Source organism: Lepeophtheirus salmonis, chromosome 2 (assembly GCF_016086655.4).
Source record: "Lepeophtheirus salmonis chromosome 2, UVic_Lsal_1.4, whole genome shotgun sequence".
NCBI lineage: Eukaryota > Metazoa > Arthropoda > Copepoda > Siphonostomatoida > Caligidae > Lepeophtheirus > Lepeophtheirus salmonis.
The window spans coordinates 21,197,853-21,216,295 of record NC_052132.2 but is presented as its reverse complement, the minus strand read 5'-3'; the positions used below and the strand labels follow the sequence as shown (position 1 = coordinate 21,216,295).

The following is an 18,443-nucleotide window of genomic DNA, read 5'->3' as shown; positions in this document are numbered from 1 at the left end:
CACAAATTTACATAGCATTAATTTATATTTGTTTAACCCATTACTACCCAACGTCCTCAGATAAACATAAATATATGTTTGTTTATATGGCTATAATGGTGCATCCTTTGTATCTAGATTTTTTTTTATTGTCTGATCAAGTTAATGAATACCAGTCCTTTGACTTGATTGACCTAGATTTAGAGTCAACTATTCAGTAGTTGCTTCACAGCACGCGTACAAAGTCAAAAAAGTTTTGAAATTTCAAATATTCCATGCAACATCCGTTCGTAAATTTGGTTAAATAAAATATTATTTACTATTTTATTATTGCTCCAAACTTTATCTATAGACTTTGGGCTACAACTTATTTTTCATAATGCTCTAACATTTTTTTTACGTTCTTCAGAGTACGTCGGGCATGTCTCATAGCAAAATATAATAATATCAAATATTTGGATAAATAGAAAGCAGATAAATGTAATTATGATAAATTGAAATGAATGCTTTTTTTTGCTCCAAAATGAATAATTTCACCAGAAAATAAATTTTTATCCATGAAATTTATGAAAAAAAGGACCCTAAAGGAGGTCCTAGATTTACATCAAAATAATAACATCGATAAACCTTTGGACTTTGAGCCATTTGGTCTAGATGAGAGTGATGAGACAACTGATATTGAGAATGAGGAGACACCTAGTCCCATGGACATTAGAGTAATGCAGTTGCCCCTGAAATTAGAAATCCTTTTCAGAATCAACGGAACCTAATTTTGGTACTGCGGCTAGGTAAATAAAACACAAATACACAATTTTAGAAAATTTGGTTAACGCTTACCTCTAACACAATTGTAATTTCTAAACACGTATGAAGTAAAAACTTTTTTGAATTGATGTATTTTAATAAAATATTTCTATGAACAATCAAAGATTATTGTTTTCATATTTTTTTTTTTTTTTGTGATTCTAGTTTCCTTGATTGTAGAGAGTATCGCATAGATCGTTTATTAAATAAAGAAGACATTATTTAACTTCAGTACAGAAAAAAAAGACAATCTGGCCCCTTTTTTTTTATTAATAATTATCTTATTAAAATAATATCAATATAAATTTATAATGTAAATATTGTATTTATATTCTAACATACATACATATATGTAGACAAAAGTTACAAGTAAATCCGTCAAATCTACTGCGTAGTTCATAAAAATGAAAATTTGTTTCATATATGTATTACTGAGTGACAAATTTGTATGCACAGTGTGATTCATTAGTAGCATTAGTCAATATTTGAGTATTGAGTTAAACTAGTCGTTACCCTTTCTTATTATTTTGTTATGTATTGCATTAGTTACTTAATATGTGCAACAGAGGTTCTGGTTCTTGTTTGTATATTTTACTTGAAACGCCATGGCTGAACCTATTAAGATAACTGGATCTAAACTCCCAACATGGAATCAAGTTCTGCTATCTTATATGGGAAACTTGGAGAAATTAATGAAGGAGGATGTAAGAAAATCTACCAAAATATCACGAATGGTAGCAAACTTTGTTGTCGAAGAAGTGATGCTACATTACCTAAAGGCTCCAATTATTACAATCGCCAGGATAAATATGACTTAAAAGGCTGAAGCCCTGTACCAAAAATAAGTTCATTTAAGAAAATTGACCATCAAAAGGAAAATTAACTGACTAAAAATGGTGATACTAAGCTGAAGAACTAGTACCATTATCATTGTTTTTTGATCCAGTTGGAAACGACATAAAAAAAAGATGATTTCAAAATTACTAACTTTAGAACAAAGACTCTGCATATAAAGCATGGCTCAAAATATGGAAACCCGAAGTTTCCACAGATTCTAAAAGATACTGTAGATCCCTAGGAATGATCGCAGTTTGTTGGCAAGGATTCATCATCATATTATTTTTTTTTTTTGACATCATGAGGCTAGACAAAAGTTTCGTGCAGAAACCAGTTGAAAAATGGGAATCATATCTTGACTTTTGGATGAGCAAAGAGAAAATCGATAACTTGTCTATGGTTAACGATAGAGCTGAAAGAGGGGAGAAGATAGTGAAAGACTTATTAGGAGAAGCTCGAAAAAAAGGAAAACTTACAGGTTGAGAAAGATAGATATTCTCTTCCAAATCAAAGAAACAGAAAGGAAGACACAAGTAGTTAGTATTTAAGAATTGACGAATGTTCTATTTATATGTGTTAAGGAGTTAATAATTTAATTATAAATCTATATTATCATATTAGTAGAAAGAAAATAATAAAAAAGGAAAACTTTTTTTTTCTTCTTTTCTCACCTGAAGTTAAACAATGTTTTCTTTATTTAATAAACGATCTATGTGCGTTAACTTATTACTCTCTACAATCAAGGAAACTAGAATCACAAAAAAATAAAAAAAATAGAAAAAACGATAATCCTTGATTGTTCATAAAAATATTTGATTAAAGTACATATTTTCAAAATACCAAAATTAGGTTCTGCTGATTCTGATAATGTTTGGGTAACTTCATCATCCTAATGGACATCAATGCTGTAGGGAGAAATATTCTCAGTCAGCAATGTGAGGTCGTATCTCGTACTCGGAAATGGGTCAATGATGAAAAGGATAACGACAACTACTCCGAGATTAAGGAAATAAATTCTTGAATAGAAGAAGGTGCTAAACGATGTAAACGGGATCTCCCTTCTAGTGATCATAAATACGAGAGTCCCCTATTATTAAAAAAAAATCGATAAAAACAAAAAGATTAGGTTAGTACGGCAGTAATTGGTGAATAATTGGTTGCACTTTGTAATGAAGACTGAAGCTGAAGTTTCATTGGAAACTTGACCCATAAGTTCAACATTTCTTATGTGTAACCAATTAAAAGGTACATTTTATTTGCTGGAATGAAGGAATTTATAATATCAGCGATGCGTACTAAACTCTGCGTTCTTTTAGGGAGAATTTATGATTGAAAGGTAAAGGTGACCAAAAGTGTAGTTCATGAAATTCCTAATGAACAGGTCATCAACGGCCATTTTGTGTGGCAAATCCTGCATCATACATTTCCGCTCTAAGAATTGTCTTCAAGTTTAGCCGTATTGAGTGAATTCCAACTATTTTGATAGACTATTTCCTTAGAAAGAAGATATATTTTATAGGTAAGACCAAAGGTACGTCTTTTCTTTCCTCAATCATACAATTCTATGAATCCGTCATAATCCGGCAAAAATTATATTCGTAAGACAAAGTACATTTTTCCTAAAAATACTAAAAATATTTAATACTTTCAACAACCACATACTATTGGTATAAGTTCAATTTTTTTGATGAAAATTGATGCATCGTTTTAAAAATAGTGTTCGCCTCAGTTTTTTATGCATTTATGATTATATTATGAGCCTTCATAAATAATTTCGTAAAATGTAATCATAACAATCATGTTTAACCAAACATGGAACAAATATATTTTTATATATACATTAGTGTGAGGCTAGTGTATAACAAATTCTTAAATTTTTACGGATAACCTTTTCTTGGTACTACAGGTTGAAATGATTAAGTCTACCACAAATTTGTAGCTCTACCAAAAGCAATATATTTTGTACTGGAACTGATTTTTCTGTTACTACGAGCTCTTGTAATATTTGGTTAGTTACAAACAAAGCGCAGTGACAACAGTATCTCTCTAAAATGGAAAATATGACAATGTCTTCAACAAGAGAGATCGAAGATACGCCGCTATTCAACTTATGCTTAGTGATGATCCAACTTTTAACAACAAGGAGATTTCTTCAATCCTGAAAATGCCAGAACAAACAATTAGAAGCATCAAAGCGAACCTTAAGGAATTTGACAACACCCTGGAGGCCGTGGAGAGGAATGTGCACGACCCAGATGGAAGGTCAAGAACAAGGAAGAAACAAGAACAAGGATGTAATGCTCCCGTGGCTACATCAGGTAGCCTTCAAGAGACCATGGGTATCTTATCAGGACTCCACCCCGCCCATAAGGCCAATGCCACCCAGGAGCGGCTGAAAAAGAATACGTACCGTTCTCACATTGGCCCCTCCTTACCCGATTTGAACGTCTTTTACTACTAGGTGTGGCCCTACGTCGAGAATAACACCAACATGACCCCCCCACAATACCAAAGTCAGCCTGATTACAGCTATCTACAACACATTCGCCTCTTTTCGACGTGCTTCCATTTCCGCACCCGTCTCGAGACGTTTTTGAAGACAGAAGGCGGTTTCATTGAATAAATGTCTTCTCTATAACATAATACATATGTATGTTTCTTGATTTCAATAAATTTAAAAAAATAAAGCTGTAGTTTCACTTTTTCGGCGCGGAAGATTTAAGTGTTCCCCCTGTATGGATAGTTCTAATGAAAACATCCGTGCAATTTGATTGAAAAAGATTAAATTCAATTTTAACCCCAAAAACAATAAAAAATTTGGAAAAGTGAAACAGACATCAAAATTACATTTGAATGTTTATTGAATGTATTTAATTTATTTATTTTTCTCCAAAATATTGATATTTTTTAGATTAAGATATAATTAATAAAAAAATATAATTATCCTCTTTTTTTTGGAAAAAACTACCATGTATTAATAATGAAATAATGGTTCAAAAGAATAGCAAAAAATGTCAATATTTACTTCATTAGCTGTGCAGAATATAAGCATAATATTTTCACAGATATGATCATTAGGTTCTTATCTATAGAGTTGTATCTGTCCTTATTTAATAGATAAAGTGTAATTTAGTATTGGGAAAGGTCCTATTGGTCCATGGGACTGGTTCTTAGACCCTCTATTCATAGGACTGTTAGTACTAAAACTGATTTAAGAAATAAAGTTTAGTTACGTCTTCAAAGTCTCAGAAGTTTTTAGGAATTAACTAAACTAGACAGAGACTCAAATCCAGTCTTCAGCCCTAACCAACGTACTCAGTACCAAAAAAAAAGATTAAGCTTTTTTGGATATTAGATGAAATGAAAACTATATGACAAATTGAAGCAACAAATAATTAACGATGTGGTAATGCTTATAAGAAACCATCGGTAGAGTTGGTCACTCTAAGCATTTACTCCCGTGTTAGTTTTTTTGAAGTTGGCAATCTGAGCAGTGTTTTTATTTTCCAAAGCTTTTATCATTATTATTTCATTCTAGAGATGTTAACATCCAAATATAAACGAAAAAGGAACACGGGTAGGAATCAAATAAATACGCAATTCAATGATTTTATTTCTGTTTAAGCGAATCTTCTGATGAATTGAGTTACGACAAAGATTGAGATAGAGTTGAGTTAAAGGAGGAAAAATAGCAGTTGACAAATAAATACGCAATTCAATGATTTTATTTCTGTTTAAGCGCTCTAAAATGGATAGAATAACGATGTTTATTATTTGCTCAATTTTTAATTATTACCATTGCGGAACATCCCAATGATTAACATAATAAAATGTTATGAGAGCTAGATTACTCTTCTCTCAAACATTTTTCAAATTGTCAGGGTTACCGTGTCATTTTTCTATTGTTTAGATAACGGCAGGGTATACTATGTATAACCCTTCTGATGAATATCCTGCGCACAGAGGAAAATGAATCCTACTATAAAATTTTGACGTTATTCCTTATTTGCTTAGAAATAAGATAATATATTAACAGAACTAAATTAACTACGTAATATGTACTTTGCAGAGCTCTCTATGTTCATCTACATTTTCTTTTTATCTCTATACATCTCATAATGATTTATCGTTAAGATAAAGACTCAAAGGATAAAAGATTGTTCGCTTTTTATGGATATTTTGCATTGTCTAATTCAAAAGTTTATTCCCCCTCTATAATCACGCCTAAGGTGTTAGCATCTCCCATATTTATGATTATATTTACATCACAAGGAAATTTTTTTATATGCGTGTATACGAAAATTATAAAACTAGCTTTAAAACTTTGAGTGTTTAAATTAATATGTTTTCCTCACTCTCAATCCCTTTTACAATGGTAAGCAGTTTTGATATTTATACTGTACTTTTATTATAAGAAACATCTCCCATGTTTGCTCCAGATCCACTCATGGTTCCTCACCAATAATGAGGAGGTTCTTAGGATCGCCAGTGTCTATTTTGGATCGGTATATATGGAAAGTTTTCGGAAAGTGAAGGTGTTTCTCGTTCCAACGTGCAGGTTCTCAGAATCGAAATACTCCTCATTTATGTAGATACTTTCATTTGCAAAAATTGAAGACTTTTTCTGATATTTCACATAATTCAATAATAATTGTTCTTTTTTTTAAAGTGTATCAACGCGTATTATACAAGCATGGTACGTGTCATGTTCCACTGGGTCTAGCGAGTGTGTTTATCAACCTGTTGTCTCAAGAAGAATGCAGAAAAAGGTTATGCTTGAATATTAGATGTATTAAGAAATCATTCTTAATAGGCTTTAAACCGGGCATCTCTATTCTGAGGCCCACCTGATTGCTGCACATTGGAAAATTTTATATAGCCCTACAACTTACTCAAGGGATACAAAATGATGATAATAAAATCTAGAATTTATTTTTTTACGATAACATCCTGAACAATTAATAAAATATGGTTATCGCTATTTACATGACTTTTCGAAACATTCTGTGCAACATAATATCATGTATTCTTTTACTTATAAATTTTGCATTTTATTACGAAAAGGGGTATGAAATGAAATGAAAAAAAAAAACTTTGGAAGGAAAATGATTTTATAGCCATATATTTCTGCCGACACAATGCTATGAATAAAATTGCCCTAATTCGTGTTTATTTTGGACACGTTAAAACAAAAAAAAGAAAAACGAAAATCAACATGGTAACCCTGACAATTTAAAGAATATGGAAGTGGAGGAGAGTAGCTTAGCTGTCATTATGTTTCATTAGATCAGTTACAATCAGCAATGGCAAGGGAGTAGGGGAAGTAGAAAATAAACGAGGACATTGTCAAGAATTACTGCGACGTCAATCAGTTAAAAAAAGAGTTAGAAATTAAGAAAATGAGACTTATAATATTTTGGATGAATAAATTACAAGACCTTTCAAGGTGTAAAATGATTAAGTTTAAACATATTTAGTAGAGAATATTAAGTTATAATAAGATTTATGTTAATTATGTTATACATCACTGATGAATATTATTGATAAAATTGTAGGAAATATGAATAAATGACTTAAAGTACGCTAAAAATAAAGGGAAAGATGACATAGTAACACTCACAATTTGAATAATATTTGGAAGGAGAGCAGCTATGAAAGAAAGAAAATATACTCAAATCCCACACTATTTCTGGCTTAGGCATCTTGAAGCAGGAATTTCTTTGATGTTGATCCTCAATCCTACTTTGAGTCCAACAGGGACATAATTCCTCAAAAAATTGCAGGGGGTGTCTGCAGGGGATCGGCTGAAGGGACTGTAGCCCACCCACACTAAATTAAGGAATTTTTGTTATTACTAGAAAATTTAATATTTGAATGTTTTTTTCAAAGGTTTCTTAGAAAAAAAAATCAATATTTACAACACTGTAAATGTAAATGATCATATCCACTGGTACACATTTTATTATTTTCAATCCAAAATTGCATTTGTTCAAAATCATGGAGGAGGACAAAGAGACATCATATCTCTGTACAGAGCAAGCTGAGACGGTTGGAAAAAGAAAAGAAGATTCTAAATTTTCTCAAGCATAACAAAAATGATGAAAAATATAATAATCAGCGTTTATGCCACTGGGAATAAGCAAAACCGCCGCTACATCACAACCGAACATCCAGTCAATGTCTCAACTTCAGTGAGACATGTCTTCATAACAAAAATCCAGCCAGAACCATGATCTTGGGCGTTGTGACCTTACCCTTACATTTTTGTGGAGAGGACGGAGCGGCTCAATGCAGATGCCTTCGTCGAACATCTGGATAAAAAAGTACTAACTTGGGCCGAGAAAAGTTCGGGGACAACTTTGTTTCACTCAAGGCGGAGCTCCTTGTCCTCTCGCAGCTAAGATACATCCCTTTCTGAGAGATAACTTTCCGGACTTTTGAGGCACAAATGGTGTAGAGGGTGTGCGCTACTCTTCATAGAAGTATCCAGTCTCTAGAGACGTTTATCTAGAAGTAGTGGACCAAGCTCAAGTCTGACTATATAGTCAATGTCTGCAAGGGATTTAGGCCTTTTATGATGCAATTATTTGAGCTGAGGGCTCACAAAATGAATTAAAGTGATACACAGTACTATTTTCAGATGATTTTATATTATTTTATTATTATTTATAGTATGCCAAAGAATACTTACATATATTACCAAGCTCTGTAAATCCTTCATTTAAAATTATTATCCTATTTTTTGGTTGCAACTGGTTTAATTTGACCATACAACTTATAACATCTAAAAAAACGCACCTTGTAGACACCATATATACAAAAATAATACAAATATGCCTACTGGTATTACGTTTTCCCTATTCAAATAATAGGGGGGAGGGCAAGGTGTCATGCCATTCGTGGCAAAAGGCCCTGCTTAGAGTAGCAAAAATTCCTTGTCACAATGAAATAATTACAAGTTCATAGATTTGATTTAAAATAATATATCGAGGCTAAATATGCTTTTATAAATTAAATAAGGCTTTAAACTATATTCAACGTTCTTGGGTATCTCAAATAGTTCCAGAAATTTAAATAAAATGCCGATAAATAACCAAAATAAGTCTATAAAATCGTAGATTATTGATTTAAAAGATAAATGGAACATTTAACTCTTTCTTGATTTTTATTCAAGATTGTTTTTGTATTCTCTCACCACATATATATATGTGGTGAGTGGTGATATGCGTTTCTAGTTTGAAAGATTAATTATAATGGTCCTAGAAGTTTTGATCTTACATTTGATTTAATGTATAAATAATTTAGATCATACGCAGTACACTATGGTAGTATAAATCTAGACGCAAAAAGAAATTAGTTAATTATCCACTACAAAAAAAAAAAAAAAAAAAAAAAAAACTTCACATGGTATATCATGAAAAAGGTAAAACATAAAAATGAGCATAAGATTGAGAGAGTAAAAATAGGGAAAAAAGTTTGATCAACTCCTTTCAAAGTATTGGAATATTAATTAAAGATAGTAGAAGTTCTATTGGTTCGTTTCGATAATTACATATAAAAATTTATTTACATCATTGAATCAAAATACATATAAAAGCGACATAATATTATGAAAAATCCTGTCGATAAATCATGAGTCAAATGGTGAAAAATGGATGAATCCCAAGGAGTTTAAAAGTCGTGCCCAGGATCGTGAGCCAAAAAACTATTCTCAGACCTAATTTAATGTACTTAACTGGCCCATAGAAAATTGTGAATCCACTGAGGAGTCCTATTAGAAAGGCTATTTCTTTGAGATTATATCGCATGGCCTTAAAATAAGCTTTGAATGCATTATTTCTTTTTGCATGAAGTCATTTATGATTAGTTTACTTGCAAAAACAATAATTATTTTATTTTAATTCTATTTGTTGAATTTTTTCGTTTTTACAAGAAAATATAAAATAAAAAGTATTAAATCAATATTTTTATTTTTCAAGAAACTTTAGTAAATAAGTATGTCATACAAAATATGTTAAACCTGATGTCAGCTGATGTGGCGTATAAGACATTAGAAAGAGAATGAAGAAACTATTATTATTTAACTTTTTTATTCTAAATCTGCCTAAATTTATGCTATTTGAGCACATCATTACTACTAAAACGAAGCAAGGAGTCATTGTGTCATTTTTTACTACAAATCATTTTTTCAATAATTTGTAAAGTCTAAACATATGTATTTAATTGATGCATGTTCTACAAAAATTAAGAAAAAATGATGGCTGCTACAAAAAAGATTTACGGTTAGAATTGTAAATTCTAAGGACTACTGATAAAAAAAAAGAAACAGAAATGTCATAACATGACATATGATAACCCTGACATTTGAAGAATTTTTGGAAGAAGAGCAGCTTATCTGTTGTGACGTTTTATTAGAGCAGCTACAAGCAGCTATGTTGATAAAGAAGTAATCACAAACCCCTCTCCGAGCTTAGCAAGGACAAAGGAAGGAATTACTCCAATGTCGATTCTCAATACTCATGTAAGTCCAGCTAGTCCTAACACTTATAATTAGAGATGTGATAATTATATAAATCATCCTGAGTGTAAATCAAAAAGAGATTTTTTCATTGACAGCATTGATAGACGGAATACCTTCCGACATAGATCACTATCATAACTATAGTGCTCCTTACTTGCTTATACGTTTGAATTTTCAAAATAGGAAGAAATAATTAATAAGAACATTAATATCCTGCAGATTACCAGCATATACTTTTTAAAAAATGTATGGTAACGAGGATCTGGACAATTTTCACGTCCATACTTATAAATCCTCAACAAATCCTCTGTGTTACTATCCGTCTTTCATGAGCGCATGAGCTTTTTACTTTAGTCTTCTTTCCTCGCAAATAAAGGAATAATGATAGAACCTTTGAAGATCAGAGGAAACACAGTTCAGATTACCATCTATCAAGAATTTCACATGCTAGTAAATACTTAGAATATACGACTTTTAGATAGAAACATTATAATTTTTGAGCGATTGGCACTCGCTAAAAAAACTATTTTTTACATCACTGATAGTCCTAGAGCCTACCACGGAAGATTTCACCCCATAGGGTGCAAAAGGTTTGATCCCACTGAAATTATTTATGTCACATAGAACATTGTATTTTTTTTTGTCAGCCTGGCCTTTCGACCCTCCTGAAAATAGCCTTGAGACAGGTTTTATGAACCATAAGGTAAATGGACAAAACTTGTACCAATGTATAGTACTATGTCATGACATCATAAAAAATTAAGACTGACAAAAAAATTTGGTCGAAAACATGAGGTCAGATTAGGTACAACGAAAATCAGTGAAATTTACATTTTATTTATCCCATAAAGGTACAAAGACGAAACTTGTATCAATGTAGATAACTATGTCAAGACATCATAACAAACTAAGACTGGCATTAAATTTCCATCAGAAAAGTGAGGTCAGAGCCCCCAAAGTAGCCCCCAATTGTTTCGTTATTGGCTTAGGGTGCTGTTCCTCATACGACCCTTCATTGAAGATATGGATAGAAGTCGGATTACAAACCAAAAACACTCAGCGGCCTATAAGCATAACTCAGATGCAGCACATGACGATACATTCTGCAAATCACTACCTGTCTGTCATCGTCATTCAATGGAAAGGGGAGAGTAAGATCACTAGAGCTCCTGCAGAAAAGCAAAGAAGCGCACTTAGCTTTTAGCCAGCTTCGACTTGCATATTTAATGAACAAATCCACTTTTGCAGCTCTTTGAAAGTTTGAGCGCGATGTTCACCATCTGTAAATGAATTGCAGTTCCAGTTGTTTATGAACAAGTAAAAACCAAAGAAAGCTGAGGAACGAATCACATGTGTACAGAAGTTAAATGACAGTTATTTACCTCCATGTTCAAGATAACTACTCTAGAAGAACGTCGCATTCATTTAGTTGCAAGAAACTAGAATCTAGATTTTAGAAACTAAATCGATCTAAGCAGAATTATCTCCCCAGGAATATGGATGGAAGAATGTAAATAATTACTACCAGTTGGTGTAGTTCATATATTGGATAAAAAGGGTTAATTCAGTTTCAAACTGAAAATTATAATCCCTGAATTTTGTCCAACTAAATTCCTTACTAATTTCACATACATCAAAATTACATTTTATCAAACTGGTAAATGGATAATATTATTTAGAAAATGATTTTAATAAAATTTCATTTGTTTTGTGTTTTTTGTTTATGTGCATGTTGTCGAAGATGACGATAGTAGTGAGAAAAGTGAAGACAGTGAGAAGGAGACTTTAAATCCGCAATATCCATAGTAAATGTCTTTAAAAATTTTATATTTAAATATGTATCTATAAAGTTTATAATATAATGTGTAAATGAAAAAAATATGTTAAGATTGAGATTATTATAATGTCCTGATAAAGCATTATTGTTTTAATTTAAAGGGGGCGGGGGAGGGTTGACTTAATTTTCCAGAACGGAAATTTGTCAGTCTGAGTTTTTTTACAATGCCCTGAGATAATATAAAACATTGATGCATGTTTTGTTTATTTACTTTATGGGGTGAAATAAATCGTCATTTCAACATTTTTTGGAGTCACTTTTTTTTATAATGCCATGCGATAGTACTACATGTTGATACAAGTTTTGTGTATAAACTTTATGGGGTAAATTCAACGTTTTTAGGGTGACATTGTGTGTGTGTGGGGGGGTAACCTCATGTTTCCAACAGATAATTTTTGTCAGTATTTATTTTTTCTGATGTCCTAACATATACAATGGTGTAAGTCTTGTCCATGAATCTTATGGTTCATAAAATCTGTCTATAATATATTTTCAGGGGGGAGGGGGATCTGGAGGCCAGACCCAGAAGGGGAAGGGTCAGGCTGACTAAAAAATTCAATATTCTAGGTGATATAAGTAACTTTAGGGGTTCAAACCTTCTGTACATTATCGGGTGAAATCTTCCGTGGCAGGCTCCCAGACTTATAAGGCTTATTACTATTTATTATCAAATTTGATTCACATTCTTATCAGTGATAAAGTATATATAACATATATTTGAAGTCGAATTTGAATCTGAAATAAAACTGATACAGGATTTAGTTTTAATAGATCCTATACTTGATATATTTGCTTTTATAAATATTTCAATTATGACATTTTATCAATCGATAAAAAAACATCTACATCTTTAGAGATAAAAAAATATAAATGTATGTCATTTCAATTGAGTTGGAAACAATTATGTGGCACTCAGAAACGTTAAGCGCTAATAATCTCCTTGTAAATATATTTATCTAACATTAATATCAATCAAATTGATGTTTTAGTAACAAATAATGCCTTTATACATATTAGGGTGCATCAAATACCCCCCTCCCGCAAAAAAAAAAGAAAAAAGAAAGTGATTTAATCTTAATGTGTTTATTGCATAAATGTTTATTTTTTCTCAAGAAAAATTGTGCAAAATATCTCATATAACTTGATTAATGACAAAAGGCTGCACCATGATTAGTTGAAGCAAAGTTTTGTAATTTAAGATAATTCTAGACTTTTACATTTTTAATTGTATTTTAAATAATTAATAAATTACTTTCCACAGTGATATAGTAATTACATTAAATATTCTATTTAAATACTTGTTTATTACCAATATGTGTAGAATTTTTAAGTAATAATATTTTCTGGATATTGCTGTCAGCCTGACAGCCTACCTCTGTCCGAGTGTGACCCGCAAGAAGAAGAGTTGATACCCTACGCCTTGAATCTTGCTGCAATGACATTTCTCGTCCAATTTAAAAAAAATCAAAAAGTAATGGTGCTTGAGATACATGGCTACCTATAAAATTAAATACATTTTTAATTTCTTCATACAAAACCTCTCAAATCAATATAATAGAAGTGTCTAAGTATCAAGGTTCGACTTTTATGGGGAATGCCATCATGACCAAATGTATCTTTGAATTGTTCAGAAATGATTTTTGTAAACTGACAATGAAACCAGATTGACATTGAATATATATATTTTATGTACGTTCAGATATTTTAGAACCCTTAACACTATTCTCACAGTAGGTAATTTAGATACAGGTAAATGCCAACCTTATTCAGACACAACTGATCCTCACCCATGGACTGCTGAAGACTTTTTAGTTTTACATTTATGAAAACTATTCGTATTCATTATAGAACTTATATCCTATATAACTCAAGCTCTTCTTTCCATGTAATTTCTGAAAATAAATGTATTCAAACATTCATTTTATCTCTATCTATAGTATACTCAAAATTAAAGAAGTTACTGGTCCAACGAAATAACTCCTCCTGCTGGTACAGATTGATTTTATAAGTTCTCATATACGTGATTTTCTCAAATTAGTGTTAAAACCTCTGTTTTTCTTCAAATTTAAAACTAAAGTAATTGCGCAGTCCTTCATCACTTACCAAATTGCTTTAAATTTTGATATAAACTAAATAGTTATAATATAATAATACACAGAGGCGCATGTTAATGTTATATAGTAATGAAATTTGACACACCCTAATCCAAACGTATGTTTGTTTTTCCGTTATCAAGGGACATTAATGTTTGCTTTTTGATTTCATCTCAGCTATGTCCTACGTATAAATATTCATACTTTTTGAAAAAAGTTTGAAGGACTTCCATTAGTTTGTTTTCGAAATTTGAAGAGCATGGGGTCTCTAATAAAAGCGCATTGTATAGGTCTTTGTCTATATCTTATTTGTGGTTCATCTCTCATTGCTGCATCCTCTAACTTACCAATAGATTGTGTTCCAGATTCATACAAACTTAGATACAATTTGAAAGAGCTTTGTGCATCTAGAAATTGCTTGTATAAAGAAGTTCCTGAAGGCCCATATTGCACACTTCCTAGCAATTATGGATACAAGATAAAAAATAAAATAGAAACCACAAATGGATGGGCATTGAGTCTTGAAAGAGACGACTCACTTGTATCCCTTTTTGGAAAAGACTCCAAGACCCTTGTTGCACATTTTGAGTTTAAAAATGATAACTCCCTTAGAATCAAAATCAGTGATCACAGTCCAAGATATGAAGTGCCAATTGATTTATTGGATACTGTTAGTGATCCTCAAAAAGAGTTGTTGTATGATGTAGAATTTTCGGACTCAGAGTTGTTTTCCTTCCGAGTTATTCGAAAATCCAGTGGTGAAGCTATTCTTGACACCAAAAATCTTCCTGGACTAATATTTTCAGACCAGTTTCTACAAATTCCACTAGGATTAGCTAAGGGAGGAGATGTATATGGTCTTGGTGAAAACGAGCAGTCAACTCTCAAACACGATATGAATTGGAAGAATTGGAATGGGTGGGCTCGAGATGCAACTCCAAATGGCAATGCAAATTTGTATGGTGTATTTCCCTTCTTAACTGTGGTTGAACCTCAAGGGACAGCATCCACTCTTGTTATTCTCAATAGTAATGCGCAAGAATGGGTCATGGCCCCAGACAATACTTTTATATATAGAACAACTGGAGGAATTTTGGATCTTCACTTATTTTTAGGTCCCACGCCCGAAGAGTCACTACAACAATATGCTGAGACATTTGGCAAATACTATATACCACCATACTGGTCTCTTGGACATCATTTGTGCCGTTATGGCTACAAAAATACAGGACACATTACCGACGCCTATGAAAGAACAGTGAATAGTTCCATTCCAATTGACGTCCAATGGATAGATATTGACTACATGCATCGATATCTTGACTTTACAGTAGATGATGGTAACTTTAAAGGACTTGTAGAATTCGTGGATCGTCTGCATGAGGAAGACAAGAAGTTTGTGGTTATACTCGACCCCGGAATTGATATAGAAAACAAATATAAAAATGATACTTATGATGCTTATGATAGTGGTAATGTCATGGATGTGTGGGTAAAAAGACCTGATGGAACACCAGTGGTCGGAAAAGTTTGGCCTTATGGTAAAGTGTATTTTCCTGATTTTTGTAACGACAATACAGCCGAATGGTGGAAGATATGCATCAGTCAATTCCATGATTTGATTAAAGTAGATGGGCTATGGATTGATATGAACGAGCCTGCTAACTTTGGTAATGGTGATATAGAGCAAGGCTGTATCGCTAATAACGTGAATACCCCCCCTTTTGTGCCTCCAAGTTTACTTGGTCAATCCTTAAGTGAGAAAACAATTTGTCCTGACTCCGTTCACAACTACAAAGGCTTCTCTCTTCGTCATTACGATGTTCACAGTTTATATGGCTTGTTTGAATCAAAAATGACAATTAATGCTATTCGTGAAGTAACAAAAACAAGAGGTTTTGTGTTAACTCGATCCTCATTTTTGAGTAATGGAAGATATGCTGCCAAGTGGTTAGGAGATAACACCAGCTGGTAAGATTTAAGTATTTTAAGATTTAAAAAAATTCAATTAATCGTTTATATTCCTCCTTTTGGAATAGGTGGTCACATTTACGTGATTCAATCATTGGAATTATTCAGTTCAATATGTTTGGAATACCCCATGTAGGTGCAGATATCTGTGGATTTTTGGAAAATACAACCCCAGAGCTTTGCATTAGATGGTATCAAACTGGAGCATTTTATCCATTTGCAAGAAACCATAACTCCATCAATACTATAGATCAGGATCCAGGTCTCTTTGGTGTTGATGCTATAGATAAAATCCGTACTGCCCTGCGATATCGATACAATTTCCTTCCTTTCCTTTACACTCTATTCTATCATCATTACATGCATGGATCTACTGTTGTTCGTGCCATGTGGAACAATTTCCCACAAGACATGGTTTGCCGAAATCTTGACCAGCAGTTTATGTGGGGCTCAAGTCTTCTTATAGCCCCTGTTACTAATGAAGGTGATGTGACAAAAGATTTGTATCTACCAAACAATAGTCGGTGGTATGATGTTTCAAATTATCTGCAACTCAATCAAATTAATGAAACTCCCAAGCAACTGTACTGGAAAAATGATTACCATTGACGCTCCTATTGATAAAATACCCATTTATTTCAGAGGTGGACACATTTTCCCCTTACAAAAAGACGCAATGGATACAACAAAAGCTCGAAAGAACCCATTCACTCTAGAAGTGGCTCTGGATATAAATAAAGAAGCACATGGGGACCTTTTTTTTCGATGATGGAATATCCCAAGATACTGTTGAAAATGACAATTATTTCAGAGCCATCTATGATATGTCAAGTGATGGAGTTTTGAGGTCTGTTGTCAAGCATAATAACTACTATGAAATGAAGGAATTAAAGCTCAATTCTATTGGCATTAACGGTTTGCATGCTGTAGCCATCAAGAATATCATTCTGAATGATGAAATTAATGTTAGTGACTTTAGTTATGAAGAAGGAAGATTATTTCTCACGGACCTACAGCTCCCTATGCATAAAGAGTTCAAATTGAAAATTGTTGAAACATAATTATAGCTTTCTAATCATTTCATCTTAACTTAAATATCCTAATTAAGAGTTCTTTCATTATTTAAGATTTGTGTTTTGGTATAATAAATTATTTTAAATAAACATGAATTGTTTGTCCATTGCTTTTACTATTAGTAAATAACATTATAACATAACTATATAACATTATCTTGATAAACAGTGAATACAATAGCTGAAAATAACTGCACTATGATGGGGTGACAGATATTTAATTTGATTAGTACTTTAAATGGTTGTGGATATCATTGGCAGTTGCATCATATCCTTTTCCTGGAGCAACAAAAAGAACAAAATTTACATTACAATTGTATAAAATCATGTAAATTATTGTGGGAAAAAATTAATTATGTTAATTTTTCTTCAAAATTGCATTTAAACTGATTTTGAAGGGTAAAGGTATTTTTTAGAAACGTTATTTTTATAATAACCATTATTCTTTTTAATTTTTTTTCTTATTAATTTCAATAATTGTTACTTCTAATTATTTATTCATAAAAAATATTAATTAGTTTAATTTTCTTAATTTCTAACTCCAATTTGATTTATAAACGACCGGACAGTTGCAACATTTTACGGGTCAAATTGAATTTCTGGGAAAAAAACTTAATGCTATTATATCCAAATGTATTCAAAAAATAGCTGAGATAGTATGTACAAATGGGTTTTAGGATGTTAAATCCTGAAACTTTCGCCCTGTGAAAGTTTCGCTCAGATATATTATTTATTGTCAAAAATCTATCTTCTCACATATAATTTATAAAATACAATAATTTAAAGAATACGGCTGAAAGGATACCAAGGGCAGTGACAGAATAGTGGAACTTATGCTACACCATCCTTGCTAATCTCGTCAGAGAAAAAACGAGCCAACCCAATCAAGTCGTGTTTCAAATCCTAAGAGAGTGAGGTGGGGTTCGTCTCCCCGACAGGTTTATGGAGTTTTTACTCAGAGTTGGAGACACAAAATTTATAAAACTTGAAGTTGCAGTAATGACCTCTGTTTATTCAAATTTATTTGTTTGTGTTCTTTCTTTCTATTTTCTCTGACTTAAAGTATGTACACCGTTAAAAAACTGTAGAAATTCATATAACGAAGGAATATTTATTTAATATTAATGTTTTACATTGATATTGAATTAAAAAAACCTCATTTTAAGTTATTCCATGCAAAATAAATTGAATTATAAGGGACTTCATGTGAAGGAAGACCCCAAGATACATGTAATATATAAGTATACAAAGGCGGGGAAAACTTCCGGAGGGCGAAATATTCTAGAGAAAAATTCCTTGGGGTGAATCTTCCGGTCACTGTATAAATT

General features: G+C 32.0%; 2 protein-coding genes across 2 annotated transcripts in view; one reads left to right on the top strand and one right to left on the bottom strand.

Moving 5' to 3' along the window:
* Positions 1–18,443, bottom strand: part of LOC121113868 (uncharacterized) — a 100,796-nt gene that overhangs the window by 12,197 nt on the left and 70,156 nt on the right. The window lies entirely within an intron of this gene.
* LOC121132408 (sucrase-isomaltase, intestinal) lies at positions 14,286–17,220 on the top strand. The gene is given in 4 exon segments (XM_071886684.1): positions 14,286–16,042; positions 16,111–16,590; positions 16,622–16,799; positions 16,801–17,220. Coding segments are annotated over 4 exon segments (2,673 nt in total). The 5' UTR covers positions 14,286–14,330; the 3' UTR covers positions 17,104–17,220.